Source organism: Struthio camelus, chromosome 5 (assembly GCF_040807025.1).
Source record: "Struthio camelus isolate bStrCam1 chromosome 5, bStrCam1.hap1, whole genome shotgun sequence".
In the NCBI taxonomy this organism is placed as follows: domain Eukaryota; kingdom Metazoa; phylum Chordata; class Aves; order Struthioniformes; family Struthionidae; genus Struthio; species Struthio camelus.
Window position 1 is genome coordinate 29699178 of NC_090946.1, and position 23588 is coordinate 29722765.

Below are 23588 nucleotides of genomic sequence, written 5' to 3' on the forward strand. Positions count from 1 at the left end.
GCTTTTTATATACTGTTCCAGTATATCCCATTTCAGACTTACTGTGTATCATAGGTATGAAATGCTTTCCTTAAACTGTATAAACTTGAGCATAGATCTAACAGCCAACCAGGTTACCTCTATTGAAGGGGGGGAAAAAAAAACACCTCCTCAATCCACAAGAATAGATAAACAAGTGCTTTTTCTACTTTTGAGTTTTATATTTTTATTTCTCTTTCTCTCTCTCCCCCCCTCCTTTTTTCTTTCTTTTTTTTTTTTTTAAACCAAATAAATTTGTTACTCAAAGATATCCAGGTTTTTCGGTTTAAGGAATCCTAAAAGAAAATTCATGCATTCATATGCTCATAACCATCGGCATGATAAGACTCCATCTTAAATGAAGGATTTTACCTGATATTTCAAACTTAGAAATGAAGAATTTCAAGTTTGAAGTAGCTGATAACTGAAGCTTCAAGAAATCAAGCTTTGAACTTGCATTGTCCTGGCTAAATAAAATTTTAGTGTCACAGGAGTTTTCATACATAAAACAAAATCTGTGGACTTGCTTTTTCTATTTCAGGAAAATAAAGTCTTCAGCTATTTCCCAAGTAATATCATAGCTACAGAACAAGTAGCATTTCTCTTTCAGAAATTGTATTTCTAAGCTACATTAATTTTGCAGATGTGGGATTAGGCTAAAAGGGATATTCTGAACAAACCATGAAGCTATGCAGAAAATGCATCAGCGAGCTCTAATATCAGAAATACAGGAATTTACATTTCTAAGTTGATTTCCAGCTTAGCATCCCATTGGTTTTATTTCTAATTTCTGTGTAAAACACCGTCATCTGAAAATAAAAATGCTTTTCTGATATATCTAGAAAGATTGTTTTTAAAAATAAAGAAAAAGAAAGAAGCAGCATTTTTATAGGCTTACATTTATGTCAATGAGAATTTTACCATTTGGAAAAGCTTGCAGGAATCAAAAATTACTATGCAGGGAGCCTGCATGAGCAGACAGGCAGCTTTATTTCACTGTGTGAAAGCACAGTTAGTGCAACTGCTAACTACGAGCGTATGCTGATGGCAAACAGACCATTTTAATATCTTCGGGTTAGTCATAAAACATTATACTCATTTTCCTAGAATACATGCTACAGTGATCTTCCATTTACGTTTTCCCAGGTAACAAGACTGGTATAGAAATCTTCTGACCCAGATTTTTACACAGATAGATAGACAGATAAACCCAGAAACACCCCACAAACTGTCACTCTCTCAGCAACCCTAGGAAGACCGTTCAGTGCTGCAGTTTTGTGGCTCAGGTTTAAGAAAAAAACCCACGAATCTGTTTCTCTACAGCTTTTTGTGAATTCACTCAGTGTTGTCATAACTGATCTAACACCAAACTGTGACTCACGGGAAGAAACGCGCGTGCTTTGTCCAGTTAAACGCACGCCTGCATTTGGGCAGAGTTAAATCAGCCTCGGCCCGCCGGGGCTGACGTTTGACCTCGGACCCTCACCGCGTAATGGCGTGGCATGCACCACTGCCACAGACAGTCACTAATCAGAGACCTGCAGAAAACATCCACGTTCTTAACTGTAAGGAGGGAGAAGAAGAAAAAAAAAATGCAGAGGAGTTTCTGGTAAGTGAAAATCAGTGATTTTTTGAAAGTGGATACGCCATAAGACACTTATTTCATTCAAAAGAGAAACATTAACCAGTAACAGGGTAAACTTAGATAAATTAATTAGGGAATTACTGTAAGGCAGTTGGATGAGGATTCACTGCACATTACCTATGAGGATGCCAATTCATTTATTTGTCTCTCCTTAGGTCCCTCTGCTGCATTAACGGCAGGTTAGAGCGCACACACACAATTACTGTGGAAACAAATGCAACTTTAATTGATATCCTAGCTCACCTTATACAAACTTGCTTGTATAGCTTTCACAAACAGCTGTATTGCACCTCCCAAACACTGCAGTTTTGCTTTAAACGTAAGTGGCAAAAGGAATTCAGTTATAAATGAAGTGGTAAAAAGACAAAGAATAAAACCCAGCCATGTCACTTTGACTGGCCGTTAGATATAAACCTCTTGCTTTGCACACGAGAAGTGTCTTTCCGTAGAAGCAGAAGTCTAACTTGCCTTATTTACTGGTGGTGGGGCCAAGGTAGAACAAACAACAATCAATAAGATGTTCCAAACTGCTTTTTAAGAAGTATTTTGGCATGCAATTTTTTTTTTAAACTTGCCTCCGGCAATAGCAGTAGGCCAGTCAACTCCCCCTTCTGCACTTGGTCTCGCTGAAATCAACTGAAAAACTGCCCAATCTCTAAAGTACCCACGGCAAGAAGAGGACATTAATTCCAGCCCAGGCTTTTCCTGGATTTTCTTTTATTCTGGGTCATGGCCTGAGGGTTGCTGCAGACATATTTCTCTTTCTCCTGAACAGGTAGATGGGAATGCACAAAATTTCAGATCTAGAAACCCACTTATTTGCTGGGTTATTAATGACACAGCAAAAACATTGCAGTTTGTTGATGATTTAAGGAGGACGGGTGTGGCGCGCCCATCCATCCTCAACCTAAGACAGGGCTGAAGAGAAGCAGCCTTGCTTGTTGGAGATTTGCACCCCAGGTTGCCACGCAGCTCGCAATCATCTCTGAAATGGACCACTGACCCTCCTCCCTTCCAGCAGGGCTGTGACCGAGGACCCTCTCTCTTTATAAAAGCTTATCCTTGAGTACGACAAGTCATTGTCTGCTTCTTTCAAAAATGTGTCATTATGGCAAAAGGCTGATGTAACATGGTTATTACTTACAAAACAAACAAACCCTGCCCCCCACACGGAGAACTCAACTGAATTCTAGAAAATATCCCAAAGGTGGAGTTAGGAACAGTGTTGCTGTTGCCTTATCTGCTGCTCTCTGGCCCTCTTCTCCTGCGAATCTGACCGAATCGTACACAGAGCAGTGAAGCAGATACCTCTTCACAGCACACAGCTTCAGTTCCACAACGTGAACCCGTATTAGCTACAACTGAAATTGCCATTAATAGCAGAGAGTGAAAAAATCAGTTGCTAAATAGAAATCATCCGCACACCTAAGTGTCGCACAACCTAAGTTTCTGCTCATCCAGAGACTCCCTAGGGGCCCAAAAGCATTACGTTGCCTAGGCTGGACTACCACGGGGGAAACGCACTAAAGTTACCTTGAATCATTAAACCCTACAGTTCCTTATGGCAGTCTGAAGTTCCAGAGAGTCCATCAAAGAGCACATTTAGCAGCAAAGAACAATTGTGAACCCTATTGCTGGTGCTCAAGTTTAGATTTTAACCATATGAAAAAGTTGCTCCTTTGAAAATACAGACCCACCAGTAAAGGTCACAGATCTGTACATCAGGCCTTCCTTCATTTCTCTCCCGCCCCTTTTTTTTTTTTTTTTGTTTATATTACTCTCATTTTATTATTTAAAAACACGGAGAGGTTAGAAAACAGGGAGATCAAGTCAGTGGGTCAGGGTAATGTTTAACCTCAAATTAAAATCTCAGAGATAAAAGGGAGCGTACTATAGATTTCTCAGATCAGCTCCCCAGCCCAGCCAATCTGAGAGAAATATCGGTAGCGCTAGGGTCTAAGGGTGTACAGCGCCTTTCTAACCTGGTCTAAGCATTTCCCCCCTCCCTGCAGAAGTGAGCTGAATAAAAAAAAAAAATAGATCTGATAGCTAGATAGCCTTCCTTTTTTATTATTGTCATTGTTAAGCTACAAAAACCATCTTTGCGGTGAGAGAATTAATCAGTTCAGAGCAACTGATACAGAAAGCCAGAGTTGTCCTACCAGAGAATTATCTACCAGGTGCCATGTCAAACTTTGTAGCTCCAGAAATCAAAAAATTTGTGGCTTGGGACTATGTTGTTTTTATAGCACTATTTTTAGTATCTGCTAGCATTGGAGTCCTTTTTGCAATTAAAGAGAGGAAAAAGAAGAGTTCAAAGGAATTTTTGGTGGGTGGCAGGCAGATGACATGCGGACCGATAGCCTTCTCTCTCACATCCAGCTTCACGTCAGCGGTAGCAATTCTGGGGACGCCATCTGAAGTTTATCGCTATGGGGCATCCTTCATTTTTTTCACTCTTGCACATACACTTGCCATCATCTTTACTGCTGAACTTTTTGTACCTGTATTTTACAGATCTGGCATTACAAGTACTTATGAGGTAAGTAAAAAAGATATTATTACAGCATAAAAATCAGTTTTATTATGTATATTGCTATTTCTAGAGAAAATCTATGGCAGAAATTTACAAAACAAATGTATCAATACAAGAATTTTTTTTTTTTTAAAACAAGCTGATTATACAAGCTAGTTATTTGTATTTCATAAGTTGCAGGCAAAAATAAAGGATCGGTGGTGCTGCTATGCACACATAGCAAAGAAAAAAAGTTTACTGGTTAGTATAGAATATGTTACAACTGGAAAATAACTAAAGTGCCTGCGATGCTTTTGGTCTTAAATAACTTTTTCACTCTACTTTAGAGCGTGGTTATTAAAGAGGGACTTTAAGAACAAAATTCAGGATCTAATTTCAAACTTAGTCTAGATCTGGAGGTTGGGCCACTTGCTGTAAAAGTGGACTCTCTTATATCCACAAAATGGGGAGAGGAGAAAGAGAGGTTTTTTAAATAAATAAATTAATAAAGCCTGGAGAATGGATTTAGGGATTCGCCAGCAACAGAAATTAAAGAACTTCCAGTTTTCCAGGTTTTTGCCTGGCTCTCCTCGAACACGTTATTTTCTTCATATGAGAGACCATCAGTGGAGGGAAAAACAGCCAACCAAGCCCTGCCAGCAGCTGCGATGCTGTTAGCAGGGGCACAACATGCAGCTGTTGTCACCCGCACGCTGTAGGAACGTCGGGCAGCTTTTGGACAACTGAGGTTGCTGTTTAGCCACTTGAACCTGCTGCCACAGCTGTGTCAGCTTCAGTTTGTGGGCCGTTTCCTGGAAGAGCGCGTGGGGCAAGGGTGAGCAGAGACCCGCCAGGGAGCCAGCGGTTCCCAGCAGCAAAAATAGCTCACACTCTTGGAAACCCAGCGCCACAGACGAGCTTCAACAGCTTTGCCTGGGTACCGGCAAATATTTCAGTCGCAGGCTGGGAACAATTATAACCGACCAGCTATTTCAGTTGCCAAAAGTAACTATTTTCTAGATGGTTTAGGTGCAAGATCAGAGAAGGAATCACTTATTTTAACTGCTGAAAATTTCATTGCAGTCAGAGGGTCTCTTCAAGCACGCCTGCAAGATGACCTTGCTGACTTCATGAGTTATTTTCAGAAACAGATCAAATTATGTGAATTAGTTACTTATTTTATGGCAAATTTGCCACACTACTGTGCAAGAGATATAAGAGAGGAACATACAATTAATAAGAAAAACTGTATTTGAAGTACTACATCTAAAGTCTTCTAAAAGATAGAAAACCCATGTAGTTTGTCCGCAAAGGAGAGTACAGTAGTACTACTCAAGGGCAGGGAGACCCAGGGGGTCCAAGGTGGCTTGTAGTTAGCAGCATAGATTTAACTTTTTCGCCAATTCTGCAAAGAGACTTCAGGTGGTGACTCTGGCCTAGGACGTGGAGCACCTGCTCCACCACTGCTGTGGCCACTGTGGAAGTCCAGCTATCCTGGAGACGAGCTCAGGTCTCCCGCTCATACAGTCAGATTAAACCTCAAAATGAAGTACAAGTTTCTTTTCCATACAGCCTCTGGGCTCCTTCAGTTACTCCGAATACAAAACAGGTATTGAATACTTCAGCCCAACACATAATTTCAAGTATATTCCACAGATAAGATCTCTTAAATATAATTATCTCTACCAGTAAGAATAATCATGCTCCCTGGTACTAGTCATAGCAGTAGCGTCAGTTGTCTGTAATTGTACTTGTGAAGCAAGCTGCTACTCGGGGCTAACAGGAGGTTAATGGCTGTGTCATAGCTGCTACTTGTGCAATTTACTGCACCTCCTCTTTTTCCTAGTATTTGGAGTTAAGATTTAACAAAGTGGTCCGTTTAGCTGCCACACTGATCTACATCCTGCAGACGGTAAGAAGACATTGTCTATTTGTTCATCAGAATTTCACTTATGTTTATTTTGCAACACTCACCTCAGACTCACCTTCCCCCCCCACCCCTAATGAGCTGTTTTAATTTTTTTTCCCCTTAATTTTTCCAGCTGGACTGTGAATATTAAGAAGAAAGTGGTTGCTTTCCTACTTCCTAGCTTCTTCCGACCTACAGTTAAAAAAAAGTCTGTCATTATTATTGCCTTTGACATTTGGATGCAGTACTGCACTTGCACAGCTTCTCACATGCTTGGCCTCATTACATTTCTTTGAAGCCTCTCTGCTTCCAAGAAAATTGAGCATACACACACACACACATATGTATATATATATTTTTTCTTTGTGAGAACCTACAAAAGCCACACTTTTTTAAAAAAAGGGGCACATTTACATCCAGAGCTCCCTGGCTACGAGCCCAGGGTGAAGCTCTCCTGTTCTGGAGGCAATGCAGCCCTGCATCGCTCCTGCTGGGGAGGGGTTTGGTCCCGGCAGAGGGGAGACGAGAAGAGGCAGCCTCCACCCTGGCGCCTCCCAGGTGGCCCGAGGAGTTCAGGCAGGACACAACCACGGGGCTGCCCACCTGCCGGCTGCCTGAGTGACTGGGCCACCGGGGTGAAGCCTGACACCTAAGGGGACAGAAATCACTGCTTGACGTTTATAGACTGCATTTATAAACTGCTCTGCAGTGCCAAACGCTGAATAGCTGGTCCACACCCCTGTGTGTGCAGATAAAATAAGTAGTATTGCTTTTGGCTCATGGGTGGTGAAGTTGAGTGAGTAAAGATGAGCTTTACTTGCCCAAAAGCACTTAAGGAGCCAGTCAAGGCTTTATGTGTACTATGGTACACATAAAATAGCTTTTTGTCTTTTGATTTGAAATTTTGGCAGATTTCTCAGAAGATTATTTTAATTGTGTGTTTGATGGAAAATTGGGAAGCTGGAACACTTGCCTGTCTTTCTACATTAATTCCATTTAATTAATTCCTAAAGCTCTAGCAAGAGATTCAGAAGTTTGTTTACTTCCAGGTTTTGTTTCCCCCCCTCAATTCTGCCACAACATATGCATGAAAAGCATTAAGTACTCTGAGAGGGATTAAATGGAACCAGGGAAGATTAATTTCCAAGACCCAACGTACGTTACTTCCGCATCACTGTTTGTGTTTTACTGAGGGCTCCTCTCTCTATTTGATTAGTATAGCCTGGACATCTAATCATCTTAGCAATGGGTGAAATAAGAAATACACAGAGAGGGAGTGGTGGCTTAACTCCATCAGAAAGGAATTAAATGAAGGATTTCGATTTTGTAAAGGCTGAAGAAGAAAGCCATATATGGTACAATCTGATCTAAATTTTGCAAGAAGTCTCTACCTCTGGTGCTTTGCTCTGAGCTGCTCTCTAAACAGAGTCCTTATCACTGAGCGCTCACAGACATGGTTTTCCCATGAACTTTTTTCTCCTGCAGATCCTTTACACTGGAATAGTGGTTTATGCTCCATCACTGGCTCTCAACCAAGGTAAGTTTCCAGGCCAAACTACATGGCTACCCCAAATAACCACAACACAAGACAAGCAGACTTACTGAAGCAGAAGAAAGTAAATAAGAGGGCTAAAAAAAAAAATCCTCAGAAGATCCGTAGGAAGATTTTTTGCCTTCACCTAGTAGTTCTGCAATTCTGATACTCCAGGTCTCTCCCTCACACTGGTACTTTAGCACGAGTCTTGCGTTTGCTCTTCTGCACTAACAGCCTACAAAGTTAGCAATGAACAACTTCTCAACCTCCTGACAAAGTTTACAGTACGGGTGGCGACCCAAGACTGCGCTCTGTACTTTGGTTCCTTCCTTCCCCATCTGCCTCACACTGCTGCCACTGCTAATGCCCACAGGACAGAGCTGAGATTTCTCTGTCTGAAAGTAGTGGCAACTGCTCAGCTGCCAGCAGAAACATAGAAGAGCCGAGGGTGCTATGAGTCTCTAAAGGAGCAGAGAACAGTTTACTTTGTAGGATGACACCTATAGGTACCCTATAGGCACGGGGAGTTCTGTTCCAGCACGATGACGTCTCTCAGGTAAGAGGAAGGACAAGGCCCTAGAGGCAATGGTTATGTTTAAACATCCTATCGCATTTTCTACCCAACGTCTCATTCACTTCCCCCTTGGGCACAGCTCCATTCCCTGTAGCTGGAGCTGAAGGCTACCCTGCTCTCTGCAAACTTCCTTAATCAGCCTTTGAAGACCAGGAATACAGCATCTGTCACGATAGCTGGGATCAATAACTTTACAATCATACGACATAAGGAATCAATGTAAGCTCCTAAAGCAACTGATTTCCCCAAATTTGATTGGGAAGAAATCTGGAGGCTCTTTTCATAGTCCATCATCTGAGTTGCATCTGGTTTGTGCAGTCTCACTGGTATTCACCTTCCGCACAGCGCTGAGTTCCCTTCCTTGGGAGCTAGGCTGCGTTTTAGGTGGCAGTTGTTCAGAAGGTCACCTCCATTATTAAGCCAAACTAGTTTTGCTACTAAGAGAACTTAGAATTGTCCTTACAAAATAAGTCTCATGGGAGAGATCTAAATATAAGCAAAACTAAAATTTGCACATCTTATCTTGCATAGAGACTTTATGAAGCAAAATGAACAGGCGAAATTGTTTTAGTGCACAGTCAGCACAGTTCTAAGGTTAAACTTCTAGTTTCAGAGGATGGAACTTAGATTTTTTCCTTAGGATTCAATGGAAATCTCCCAAGAACTTTGTTGCTCTGAAATTTATGGTTGGAAGAACACAAACTCTTTCAGCAAAAGAAAATCCTGTACATGAAACAGAAAGAAAGCATTGCTCATAAAATAATCTCCCATAAGAATTACGTTTTTTCTTTCTGCAATTATTTTACATATGAACTACTTTTACACCCTTGAAAGGTAGTTAATCCCAATTTGCAAGAAAGCAACAAAGCAAAACGGCATCCAGTAGCGTCAAAAACCTTGACTAATCCAGCAGAATGCCTAACAGACACAAAAGATGAAAATTAATAATTACTTCCATCCTACTAAGAGTAATAGATAGCTTTTCTCTTACTATCCTTTTGCTAACCATTTGGTTTTCTTCGGTTTCACAGTCACTGGATTTGACCTCTGGGGCTCTGTAGCTGCAACAGGAATTGTCTGTACTTTCTATTGCACTTTGGTATGTAACAGGCACAATTGAATGGCTTAAACACAGATTGCTAACGCAACCATCCCTTGTGCTTGAAAGGCTGTAACAGAAGTGAGAATTCTAAATATGGTCTGAGGGACTGAAGTCTGCAATACTAGGACATAGAGATAAGTTTATTTCAGATCCTAAAGTATAAATCTATTTAGGGGGGACAACACCCAACTTTATTTCCTCCCAATTACTCCACTGTATTATCTCAAGGTTTAAGTCAGGCAGCTTGAGGCAGAGTCCAGACATGCAGGTGAAAACCTTCCCTCACCATAGCAAATTTTTGAGAAGATTCTTCTCATCTTTTGCAAGTTATAGATGGAAAAACATAGTAGTGAAAAATGTATCTCTGGTGTCACCCTGGTTCAAGAACAGAGCGATAAAACATAGGAAGCTCACCTAACAGGGCTTACAGGGATCTTTACTACTGAGTCAAAGCGACACAAGACCTTCCCTGATGCACCTGTAAAAAGCTCGGGAAGTCAACGAGCAATGGACAAGAGGGTCAGTTTTCTTGTAGGCGCTGTATCCAAATGTTCAAAAGCACCTAAGAGACTTAGTTGACTTTCAGTGTACTTTTAAAAGTTTTAGTCCATATTTTGGACCTGGATTATTATGGACATGAGTCCCACAAGCTGGAGCAAATGAATGTCTGCTTGGTTTATGGCTTTGGATAGGACTTAGGATAATAATAATAAAAGATAGCCAGAGCCGTGGAAATGGCAGAGAAATTGGGCTCAGGGCAGAACAAGTACATCTCAATCTTTCACTCCCATTGGGAAGTTAAGCCCAGAGGCATGAGGGAAGCCTGATGGGTCTCAGAAAGGCTACTCCATCAGTCCACAGTCACAGTAAACAGCAAACAGACTGGCTAAGCTCTGTAGGTTTTGCTACATTATCATTACTATTTGATTTAATAGATTTAATATTTCACTAGGTCCTTGTTGAAAACACTGATTGTGCTGCTCTAACATCAGTTTCATCAGATAGCAAATTTGCTATGGAAGAAAGCTGAATTGCAGACTTTTTGGAGCTCTTTTTGCTGTATTGTTAAACTTACTGTGACCACTGAGCTCTGAAAAGCGTATAGAACACCGTGGGAAGTACAAACACAGGCAAAGTTTTATTCCCCAAATTTTTGTTCCACACCATGGCATTTTCTTCAAGTACATATAAAGAAGAAGAAAAAAGCATTTGATTGGAGGTCAGGTATTCTTATATGACTGGGAAAATCATTTAGTCTTTGCCTCGTTTTCCGATCTGCAAAATACAACCTTTATGGGACAATATAAAGAAACTCTTCAAGGAAAGGCCAGTCTGATTTACTAGATGCTATGCATACAGCTTATAAACTCCTGAGATTAGGTGTACTTTTAGCTTTTACTGTACTCAAACAACAAGAAGGAAGATGAGAGCATTCAGTTTCTATTTGTTTTAGGGAGGATTAAAAGCTGTTGTCTGGACAGATGTCTTTCAAATGGTCATCATGCTGACTGGCCTCATAACAGTTTTGATCCGAGGGACTATTCTGAACGGCAGCCCGACCAACATCTGGCAACGTGCCTCTGAAGGATCACGACTAAACGTATTCGAGTAAGAAAAACAAATGCTGCGGATTTTTTCTTTCTGTGCATTTAATGTTTATAAACACTACTCTCAACAAGCCAAAAATACTCACAAACTATGCGATTCAGAAGCCTATTCCTTACTTTTTTTCAGTTCTCAGGAACATAGTAAACCTTCCAGAACTTTAGTTCCTCTTTCTATTAACCTCTTCAAAGAGATCAAAGCCCTACTGGACTGACAGAGAGCTTTGCATATTTTTCTTTGCCTAGCTCCTCACAGAACACAATTACTCTTTCCAACAGGATATTTATTTCATTCTCCATCTGTAAGACTATCACTTTATTTTAAATTCCCTCACCACAGCAGCTAGCAGTGCACCAACGTGCTGGGGTAACACACTGCTCTTCTGGCTGTCCATGGCAGTGACTGACAAGTCCATTGATCAAGGCAAGTCACTGACAAAAACTAGCAGGAAGGTCAAGCGTCATCTGTTATACACAAAGATTAAGAGCTGGAAAGAGGAACTTTAATTATACTGGTTAGAATTACTGAGCAATGAAGTTTCATTAAAAAGAAAAAAAAAGAAAAAAAAAAGAAAAAACTCCACTGCAACTGAAGCCATTTCTTGTGATAGAGATAATATATAATGATGATATAACTAAGGGAGCTTAGGGAATTCAAGTTTAGCACGTGGCTTTCTCACTTGCTGAGATCAGGTTCACAGATATGATAGCTTACAAGTCTGTTGACGTGATATGAAAGAGATCTGAAATTTGAGCATAATAAGCTTATATATATATAATTTTTTATCCCAATTTAATGATGCAGTATAAAAGTTAAAAAAAAAAAAAAATGCACCATACTTTCCTCCCTCCCCCCAACACACACACCAGATGTTATCCGTATGGTAAAACTGTGTTACCAATGCAGTACTTCTGATTATAATATAATAGACCAGATAGTTCTGAAAGTTCAGCTAGCTCTTGCTAAATAAAAGTGTGTTTAAACAAGTGAACTGAATTGCTTCCGTGTCTCCCTTCTAGCTTTGATATGGATCCTTTAAGACGACACACCTTTTGGACAATTGTCGTTGGGGGAGCATTCACGTGGCTAGGAGTCTATGGAGTTAATCAGTCCACGATACAGAGATGCATTTCTTGCAAATCAGAAAAGCACGCAAAACTGTAAGTTACCTAACTTTAAACTATTCTAGTAATCAAACGTACTGACTTGGAATTACAGTCTGCCAGTTATGATAAATAAATATAGGCGTCCCATTGGGTGGTTGTATGTAAGCCACTGGAAAGATCTGCAGAGGTTTGTCCTGACAGTCGTACTCCCTCTGGCTCTACATGACATAAGTAGGTAGGTAGGTAGGTAATTTATTATTTATTTAACAGCTTATTAATTTGGGGTCAGGCTGCCAAACTAGTCTTCAGAAGCAGAGTATGGAAGAGATATCTATGCAGAAGAAGTGCCCTCTGCAGCGTTCTTGGAAAATCATTCTTTCTGGAGGTGTATTTATGCTGTATTTCATTAAAAGTGGTTATTGATTTCACAGGGTATTACAGGACAAGGCATCATCTAAATAAAGCCAGATCAAATACCCAACAGAAAATAATTATAATCCGTGGAGATGGAATTGGTGAAACTCCGCAATATAGAACAAGCCTCCAACCCACTAGCTTAAGTTCAGCATTAGTATGCACAAAACCGGATGCACAATTTATCAAACAACTAAACTTCTTCATATGCCTAATGCTTATTGCTTGGTTGAAACTGAAGAAGGAAATAATTATTTTCTTATAAGACATTTAAAGGCTTTTAAACACACTAGTTGTGATCATATTCTTCTTCTTAAGTTATGATGGATAATACCAATTGACTCTGTTGAAATTCTGTCTCTGAAAATGTTTGGGAGTTACAACAGCAAGAACGTCAGTGGTACCAAGTCCAAAAAGACCTGCGAGCCCTGGTATACTGTGTTGAGCTGGAACCGGCTCCAGCAAGAGAGCTAGAATTAGCTTTCACTGAAGTTAGTAGTATTTTGCTGCACACTTACCTGCGGAGACGTTTCAGAAGTTATATACCTAGCTTTGATTAAGGCCTCTCTCAAAAGAGTTCAAAATAAGTAACCACTAACAGCTTTTCCACATTTATCTTGTATTAAACAGGATTTCTCTCTTTCTTTCTAGGGCACTTTACCTCAATTTATTAGGACTTTGGATAGTCCTGGTGTGCTCAGTATTTTCTGGTTTGGCGATGTATTCTCATTATAAGGATTGTGACCCTTGGACTGGTGCTTTCATTTCAGCACCGGATCAGGTACAGACAGGGATTATGATGATTAAGTGCTGTTTTGGGCCCAGACATAGCACCATACACACCGCATAGATTTAGGGGGAAACTGCGTGTCCTTTCAGCTCCACAGGTGCTGAAGCGGTTGCTGGAGCAGGGCTAGGATATGTCCATTCTGGCACTCTGGTAGCATTAATTTGATTGTGGAGTTTCACAGAATGACATCCCCTTCTCTCAAGATCTGAGATATCTTGTTAGTCCAACAAAATCAGTTTTGCAGCACAGTCAGGAGCAGCTGCTCTTCTTCCTCAACCCAGAAAAACCTTAGCTAACTTCCCGTGTCGCTCTTGTGTTTCTTTTACTCCAGCTTATGCCATATTTTGTTATGGACATTTTTTCTTCGATGCCAGGAGTCCCGGGACTCTTTGTTGCCTGTGCGTTCAGTGGAACACTAAGGTCTGTGAGCCTGAAATGACACTTCAGCTGCTACCTGCCATTGATTTTGGAACAGCCAGGACGGGGTCAGCATGTGAAATACTAAGAAACGCATAACTGTCCTTCTTAGTATCTTCGGGGGGGGGGGGGGAGGGAGGAGGAGGAGGGGGAGCAGTAGTGCTTTGATGCCTTGCTTTTATATTCATGGCAAAATCTAGCTCCGCTTCAGCGATATCTTTTAATGCATTATCAACATAAACAAAAGGGTAGAAAAAACTGAAGAAATATCAGGTCTCTCTCTCTCGCCAAAAGGAAAAAAAAAAAAGCTCTGCTTCTGTAAATAACTTTGGAGCTGTTCAGGATGAAGTTGCTTTTATTTAACCTGATTGCCACAACACCACAGTTAGGAATAGCCTGTCTGTATATAAACACAGAATTAGATCTGGAAATAAGCAGACTACCTAGAAATGTTTTAGGAATTGCCTGTTCTGTAGGTTGGTGCTGCAGAGTATTATAGTATCTATCTTCTGCAGGCCAAACATCCAAACACTTATGGGAACATTAGAGAGAGAGATTTAAATTCCTGGTGGCATTAGACAGAGAGAATAGAGGCAGCCTCCAATAGGCTGTCTCAAAACGCTCTCACCTGTAGAAAGAGTAAGGGAAGCAAGAAGTGTCAATAGAGGAAAAACAAAAACACACAGAAGCCCCTGGCTGCTCCTGGAAGGAGACTAAGAGAACAGAATAAAGAGAATTGAGTACCAAATATTTTGCGATAGGTTTTGATGCTGCAAGATCCTACTTGCTAAATATTTTAATCAGATTGCATAACTTGCCTAGCTGCAAAGACTGGCTCTATTTCAAACTATTTCTCTTCTGCCTTTTTTATAGTTGTGTGAGAAAACAGAATAGACATTTTGTGGCAGTATAGTGCACTGTCTCAGGAGCAAGTTCTGCTGCATCTAGGAGTAAGTCACGCTCTTGGAACAGGTGCTGATCCCTTCCAGTGTGTAAATTCAGAGAGACATCACGGAAATCAGAGCCATAATCCTGCAAATTCAAAGATGATTTTTCTAGTTACTGAATATTCAAATTATTTTACAGAATAGAGAGAGAAAACTGGAAACCAGGAGCATTAGCTACATATGCTGTGACCTCATTAAGGATGATAAGGTTATATCCTAAATAATAGTTATTCTTACATGGCAAAGGGAAAGATCTCCTGTCCATGAGGTATTATAAATTCACAGACTGGACTAGTTCAAAAGCTCCAGGCACTCTTTGGAAAGTCTTTTCAAAGACCACCTCATTTGCTAACATGTTTTCAGGAGGAACAGGGTATCACTAGTGGTCGTTGCACACTCTTTGACTTATAACAAAGCAACACCTTTATCCTGCAGTCTTTCAATATTTTGAAGGTCTTTGCAGCTTGATCGATTGAAGGGTCAATTAGGATATGTAGTGAGAGTTTCTATCTTATGTCAGCATGAAGTAGGGCCTCTAGTAACCACAGGAGGAACAGAAACCATCCTCACATCCTCTTTCCTCATCAGACACAAGAGCTCCTCTCACGGTTTTGCTAGGACATATCTTCGAAAGAGCCAGGGATAGAACTAAGCTGTTATAGTTTAACCCTTGCTACCCAAAGACCTTGCGAGCCCAAATTCCCTGAATTCCCAATGACACTCCTTTCGTTCAGGAAAGAACTGTTCAAGAACTATGTTTTATAGTATTAAGGTTGAACCAGAGGCAGCGTTTCTCTATATTTTCGGACTATTTTGCTTCCTATTTATATCCTTGTTTTCTCCTGTTACAGCACAGTGGCTGCAAGCATTAACGCTTTAGCGACCGTTACCTTTGAAGACTTTATCAAGGAACTTTTCCCAGACATGTCGGAGAAGAGGAGCACATGGGTCAGCAAAGGCTTATGTAGGTACTTCAGGTGGTAGTGATTTGTTTGGAGGAAAAGGCTTTCTTTCCCCCCACTTACCTGCTATTACTATAGCACAGAGTAGAGCAGGATTTTGTATACTTTATTGAGGAGCTTTATTGCCCTAAGCTGTCTGCTCGGTCAACCCAGAGAAAGGTAGGTTTCTCTGGGGAGCAAGGCACCAGCCTGTGACCTGAGCCACCATGGGAAAAGCCTCTCTAGCCCACACCCTCACCACCGATCAAAGGAGCCAGCAAAGGGGAGGCTCTTCACTTGAGCCCCTCAGCCACATAATTACAAGAGAACTAACTGAACCTGGTTTTAGTTACGCGACAACACGGTCTAGTAACATTTGAGCTGTCACAGAGCGGAGCTGTGAAGTACTGATACTGCAAACCTGGGAAACCCATTAATGGGCCATGAACCAAGCAAACACGTATGACAGTACAGAACGGCGTGCTCTTCCTGGGAGCAAAACCAAGGACTGCGGTGGTAGGACCGACTTTGAACTATAAGTAAAGCTACAAAAGTTTAAGCTATTCTATAGTTAGAGGGCTAAAATAAAGGAGAGGAGGGACAGGGAAGCCTGTTGCTGGCTTGCAGAAGTCCGCACGTTACTTCACGTAGAACAATGAAAATTTATTCCACAGGAACAAGTTCACCCCAAAAGCAGTTCTGCAAGCAGTCCATGGCAGTGTCCATACACCTGCTTAAGAAATGCACTCCTCCTTCCGAAACCTCTGTGGCAGCGTAACTGCTTGTGAACAGACACGACAAAGCCTGATGCTGCAGTAGAGTTGAGCGTGGGCACTGCTTTGCACGGAAACAAACGCAGGCCGTCGTGAGCAGCGGCTACGGCAAAATCCTTTGAGAAATGCTAACATCATTTTTCCTGTGCTGAAAGCACTGGGGAGCTCTCCGGAAACTTCTTTGTAATACAAAAACCATTGTCAGTGTAGTTATTACCATATTAATCTAAAGCAGTATTACTACATACTATTATGTTATAGCATAAAACTTTCCTGTTCAAGCTTAGAAGATCATGTAGGGCAGGTTGCTCAGTTTCTCAGAAAAATTAATCACTACAGCAGCTGAAACAGACAAGTGAAAAACAAAGGAAATAGCAAAACATGAGGAGTCTGAGGTGATCTGAATTTCTAGGACAACTTTACAAGTAGCGTAATATGTGTCATAACCTTTTACTGATGACTGCAAAGTTCATACAAGCACCAAAGCAATATTCTCTCTGTCGTTTGCCACTTACTTCTTAAGTTTTTGTGCTCAGGACCTAGACAGATCATTTTTATCGCCTAAAACAAGCTGTACTAGCGTATAAGATGAGAACAGTCAGCTTGACTCAAAATTAATACAAAGTTCTGCGTAACGCAAAGTTAAAATTGGTGTCAAACGAATAGAACTACTTTGCGTGTCACTGCTGAATTAATTTGGTCAGACCATTTAAAAAAAAAAAAGCTATTTAAAGGCATGGAGGCGGAACTGCTGCTACACTAGACACCCTTTCTGAGTTAAATTCACTGCTAAATCCCCTTTTGCAAGAAAATCGGCGGGACTTCACGCGAGACGCCGCCGGGCGTTCGCTGGGCCGTCCCCCGGGGCTGCCCGGTGGCGCCGGCTCACGGCGGCTCTCTTGCAGGTGTGCTGTTCGGCGCGCTGTGCACGGCCATGGCGGCGGCCGCCTCGCTACTCGGAGGCGTCGTGCAGGTACCGGGCGCTCCGCAGTCAGGGCAAAACGGGTTGCGTTACGGTCGCGGGCGCCTTCTCCATCTCATGCCGCTTTCCCCGGGCGCTCAACAGGACGCACACCTCAGAGCCTCCTCGGTGACAAATCCCGGCTTCAGAGCCCAGCGCTCTGCCACCCAGATCCCCCATGACCCCAGTAATTCGTCCAGGCACTCACACCTTACTGCCTCTTCTATCAAAGAGCACCCTTAAAAAACATCCTCCCTAGCCACTCGCTCAGGGTTGGGACAAAATGCTGATTGCAATTGTTTTTCTCTTTAGCTGTGCACCGAAATGACCATTTGCACGTTCTCCCCCTCTGTTTGCCATTAGAAAAGAAATCACATTTAATTTAAAGACTAAAAATGAGAATTGCACAGGCTTTCTCCAGCTCCGGCATTAAGCTTGTGCCTCTCCTCCGCTCCCGCAGGCCACGCTCACCATCCACGGGATGTGCGGGGGGCCCATGCTGGGGCTGTTTACCATAGGAATTCTGTTTCCCTGTGTTAACTGGAAGGTAAGAAAAAAATCCTATCATTATCTGAAAGGAAACCTCTTGGTGTTGTCTGGTTAAAAGTGCATGTTTAAGGTTGGGTTGTTTTTCAGATTTAGACTCCAGGCGGGTATGTTAAGATGCAGAGCCAGAGGAGTCTGAGGACAGTTTAGAGGTCCCTGTTCACTGTCTGAATTTAGCCCGTCTGAACTTAACTCTACTGAACAGCAGCATAATTAGATCCACATTTCAGTGCTTCCTTTTTTCTGAGCTTCTTATTAAAATAATTAAAGATAGGAGGAAAAACGGGGGGGGGGGGGTGCCAGCAGACACTCCTGCTGAGAGGCGCACTGCTTTCGGTTGCTCTGCCTTTGCTAAGTCAGGCAAAACACAAGACAAGGCCATTTCATACCGCCTTGAGAGCTGCTCCACCATCGTTATCCAGAAAGAAAACAACCCCACAATTGTAGCTTTAATCATTACAGTTTTGCTTCAACTCCAACTGCTAGAGGGCAATAAATCACCATGTTTCATACATCAGTTAAGGGAAAATACAACTGATTTATACCCACATATACCAGGATCATATAAGATCATAACCAATTATCACCTACTATTACCTAACTCACCTTTACAGAGTTGCATTTTGGTTATCACCAACAGTTTCTCTTTTATATTTGCCCAGGGTGCAATCGGAGGCCTCTTAATTGGGATCACAATAGCTTTTTGGGTTGCGATCGGCTCTTTCATTTACCCTGTGCCCTCAGTTAAGGCCGTCCCTCTGGACCTCTCCACGGCAGGCTGCATACTAGCCAACAGCACCGACACGCTCACCACCGTGGCTCCCACCACGGCTCCAGCCAGGTATTTTCCTACAGCCAGAAGACAACGCAGACGTACCTGGTGGGTAACTACTGTCACAAGCTGCTCTGTCCTCTCCTGCCATGTTTTCGCAGGCCGCTGCTGGCAGACACGTGGTATTCCCTGTCCTACCTGTACTTCAGTGCTATCGGCTGCCTGGGGTGCATTGCCACCGGACTGCTCATTAGCTTTGCCACAGGTTGGTTTAATCCCAAATTTTGGTTTTGCCCCAGAACACAGCTCAGCTGCGGGCCCAGCAACACCCACCTGGCAGCTCGTAAAGGACAGCTGCATTAACTCGCTCCCACCTGCAGGCTGAGGCTCTCCAAGCCTATGTCTGCGTTCCCCATGGAGTTACATATCATTAATTGCTATTTTGCCCTTGCAGGACCTAGTAAAGGAGAAGACATTCCACCAGTATTAATTAAGCCAGTCTGCAACCTGTTTTGCTTTTGGTCGGAGAGACTCAAAACTTTGTGCTGGTGTGGTGTGCAACACAGCAGCAAAGACGTGAGTATTTTAACAGGTCACGACAGCCCTGCCTTGACTTTTAGAGAGGGGTGTGCGTACATGCACATATGCGTACGAGTGTGTGTGCCATGCAGAGACATGATTTCAGCACTCATTTTTAAAAATCATGCAAGGGCTCTTTGTAGGCATCACAAAGTGGAAACAAGGAAAGCTGAAGCTTTCCACACTGCTTCAGTCAGTAATAGGTTACATATTTTCGCTGTCTGCTAGTGCAGAAAGAATCACAGCCCTTGGACAAACCAGCGGCCCGTGGATGCTGGGGCTGCCTGTCCTCCCCCGGCCTGGCTGAGCAGAAACCCTGGGTGTGAAACTGCACTTTACACCAAGGAGGTGCCAGCTCCAGTGCCTGCACCTCACACCGAGCCCAGGCTCCATTGGGAGCAAGGAGACAACACCCAACACCCCTCCAGCCCTCACGGGAGGCCACGGTGCTTTGTAGCGCATTAATGAACCATGATGGACGAGCACCTCGTTTCCTTGTGCTGGTCTCACAGTTGGCATAGAAAAAAAGTTGTTTCATCCTAGCAAAAGCTGCTCAGTTTAGAGAAATAAGGCAGTGCAAAAAACTCCTATGTTTTCAGCTGCTTTAGACTAACTTACAAGTATCTTTAAATCTTGAAAGTAATCTTCAGACTACAAGGCACACCATGCTGAGGGATAACGTAGAAAGTGTCTCGCCCCACACAGCTTGCATTAGATTTGACAGTGGCAGGATGGTTCCACCTGGAGAGCAGTTGCGCCTCTAAATTTGCTTCAGCTGTTTCATTTGGCTTTTAGGTCTCCAACAGAGACTTCCTTTAGAACTTTTCTAGAGGGGGAAAAAAGGCTCCCCATATTAATAAAAGCAGTAAAATAAAAATATCATATGCCTTTATCCCTTTATATTTACTTGAAATATAAAATGATAACATCAACCAAGTAGTTGCAGTGTGAAACACTGAGGCAAGTATAGGTATGACCAGAAAGACAATCCATTAAAATGTAGATAAATATGCTCATGAAAAATCAAATGGAAGTGATTTGAAACACAACTAGAGCCCATTTCAGAACATGAACAGAGGAGCTGTGAGAAACTGGTTTTGCTGCTTTTGTCTGAGGCTTTCTATGAGGGAATGAGAAAATCAGTAAATGTGTGTGTGCGTGTCGGGGCGGGGACGGCACCATGTATGGCTGTGGGTCTGAGAGTCATTTTAAATAGTGAACTCTTCAGATTTCTATGGGAAAGGATATCAAAACTTCAAAATGCAACAAGATACCTTTTAATGAGTAGTAAAATGCAGTGAATAACTCACCCTTCAAACTCTTGTGTGTTTTTTTCCAGGTGGACTTTGAAAACAATCTGCCTAATGTTACTACAAAGAAAGCGGAAACAGATGATGCCTTCCAGAATAAAGTCGAGAAAGAAAACCAAAGCCAGTTACCTGGTTACAATCCTGAGGAAAAATCCTATACCAATATGAGCACAGAATCTCGCCTCTAGAAGCTGAAGGACAAGGGATGTTTAATCAAACTTCATTTCTCCAGCTTCAGAAATGATGAGCGCTTTTTATTGCATTTTACCAGCTTGTAGATGACTAATGGAGACCAATTGCTTTCTATAGCAATAAAGGCAGATTTTTATTTATGACTTTCATGACAGGACTGGGAAATCATAAGACAATGAGGTTTTGGAAATGCTACTATTTCAGAAGAAATGTTTCATGCATATCATCATGGAATTTCCTATTAGGAATTAGCTGCAATATAGCTATATCGCGCTATCGCGCTCTGTTCAGTAGCTAGTCATTTAAGGGACTTGTGCAAAGGTGAACTTTAGATAGAGCAGGATCTCAGGTGACTTTCTAAGGTCTCTCACTAAGGTGAGGTTGTGGAGGACACGCTCTCTACTGCTTACAGTGGGAGCCACGGGGTGAGGAGGAAGGCTGGGGCAGCTACTCTGGGCCTGTTATTAGATATTGCAAAAAGCCTCCTCTCAGGTATGTTGTATGGACCAAACTTTTTTTATAGACTAATCCATGCTTGCTTCCTCTGTGGGACTGAGAAACACCCTTTATAATGACTTACTCTAAGCTATAGGACAGAGTAACAGATTTTACTCTGAATTCAGGATAGTTCTTTATCTATGTTAGCCTTGGACAGACGTCCTTTCAGCTTGAAAAGATTAGAAACTTTTCTTTTTGGTTGAATGTTTGTATGTCTGGGGTTTTTTGAACTGCAAAATCCATCTACTAACTCTATGCAATAAAGAAAAAAACCCACACATTTGATGATGCCATCTAATAGAAAAGCCATAGTGAGTTTTGAAAAAAGGCTCATGATTAGGCAGAATAATGTTGCCAGCCTTGTAAGAATGTGCTTACTCCGCTAAATGCTCTGTTTCAGTGAAACATATTTCCTCCGAAACTTGCCAGTTGTAAATCAAACTCAACTCATCTTACCTCTCACCTTGATAAGCTTCTGGATGTAGTTTTGGGGTGAACATAAGTGTTTTTGAATACAATTCACAATTAAATGAAACAGACCAAGCAAGAATTTCAAAGACGACTACCAAAAGTTAGGGACCCAGCTGATACTCAGCTCGTATTGCTTTTAAGATCTGAACCTTTACTTTTATTTTACCAGTGACCACCTTCAGGATGTATATATAGAGGTCAGCCCTGACCTTGAAATTGCTTCTCCCTTTCTGTGTTCACACCCCATCTCCAGGAACAGCCCCAGGATATTCAATCAGAGAGCAGAAGTAACAGACACTACCTTGCTTGTGGGTGACAGTCTGCCAACAAGCTGACAGTTAGTCATTATTTATGTGAATCGCTTTTACGTGGTTTGCAACCTCCTGAAAGCATCCATGTCCAGTGGCTGACAGCCTGTCCCTCACGTGTCTCACTCTCTGGTCGCTCTTCCATCCCTAAGGGGCTGGTGCAGGAGAGCAGGAGACTTGGTCACTGATACTGCTATACCTGTTACATTTCATGGCCACACACATCATCTCTTAGGTTGTACTAACAGAACCAAACCACCATGCTAGAAAGTCTAAAATAATTCAAGAGAGAAGGTGTTTCAAAACACCAATGTCAAACTGCATAGCTACATGGCAGATGTTATGCTTTCTCTACTGACAGTGGGAGGATAGCTGATTAAGAGACATCTGACCGTGAAACAACCAGTTTCATGGGAACTGTGCTCCAAATAATTTATTTCTTATTTGAGATACTTACTCATCACAGTATTTTTACTCTTTTGAGAATCTTTTGAGCTCTGTATGCTGGAGAAATGCTTAGTTTCCATTTTCCCATATTTTTTCATCTATTTTTTTCATATTTTTCTACATCTTCCAAAATCTTTTGCCACAAGAGAGAATCTTTCTGTTTGTCTATTTAACGTGTAAGAAAGTGAGTTAGGTTGGCTAGAATTGTATTCTCTCGAAATATCTTTGTGGAAATCTGCTGAAGAATTTCTCTTTTATATTTCTGACTAGTTTTGTTTCAGCTAAAGCTATTCATTTGGTCCTGGTGTTTTTTGTATTTGTAAAGCAGTTAAACATTTCACAGGGTTTAGCTTAGTCCCATATGTAGACTTACATATGACGGCTAAAATAGTAAATCAGTCTTATACCAAGTTTTAAGGATGTGGCCTAGCAAAATTGGAATTTAGAAAAATTACTTTTTTGATTAAATATTCATATCGGTGTTGATTAGAGTTAGCTGTTTATTTACTTTATGTCCTGAACCAAGGATCCTTCCAGAGAGGGAAAGTCCTTTGGAAGGACTCGGTAAGAAAACTCAGCAAGGTCCGTTTGGAGTTTTATCCAATTCCGTACAGGGCTGGAGTTTGTTGTTCCCCTCCTTGCAAAAGCAGAAGGCGCAAGCACACAAATCCTTGAGCGCTCAGAGGGCATATTGCATCATTCTTGAATTCTTCAATGCTGAATTTGTCTTTTCTAGTATTTTCCTTTAAAACGGAGATCCAGAAGATGGAAGAGCTCTGGATCATAAAGGAAGCCCCTGGCTGTAACAGCCACCTGCTGGTTTTCTCGGAGGATGCGACTGAAGTGTTTTCCAGCGTCCTGTATTTAGCTGAGCACGTTTCTCTGCATTAGAGTATTCTGGGGGCTCAGAGTTAGCCGGTGCCATTGAACTGAAGAAATGAGATGAAGAAACTAGGAACATGTAAACTTTTTAACAAGAGCTTAAATTTAAGACATTATTAATCGCTAGTGAAAGCAGTAGACCATTGGCGACGGAAAATCGGCAAAGTGCATATGTGCCTTGAGAATGCACTAGGTAAGGTAGTATTTAAGGATTAATCCTTAAACTAGAGTCCGAACAAAGGTTTAACCCTTAAATTACTTCCTATTATGGCTGGAAGGCACACGAACACTCCCTTTTTGAATCTGAGATGACCGCTTAGGTATATTCACTT

General features: G+C 41.8%; 1 protein-coding gene across 1 annotated transcript; it reads left to right on the forward strand.

Annotated features, from left to right (window-relative positions):
- Positions 1-3848: 3848 nt before the first annotated feature.
- Positions 3849-20646, forward strand: SLC5A12 (solute carrier family 5 member 12). The gene is made up of 15 exons (XM_068944061.1): positions 3849-4205; positions 6025-6090; positions 7573-7624; positions 9227-9294; positions 10751-10905; positions 11922-12062; positions 13074-13203; positions 13544-13632; positions 15428-15540; positions 17196-17263; positions 17712-17798; positions 18460-18638; positions 18731-18834; positions 19024-19145; positions 20488-20646. The coding sequence occupies exons 1-15, from the start codon at positions 3849-3851 to the stop codon at positions 20644-20646; spliced, it is 1890 nt and encodes a 629-aa protein (XP_068800162.1).
- Positions 20647-23588: the final 2942 nt, after the last annotated feature.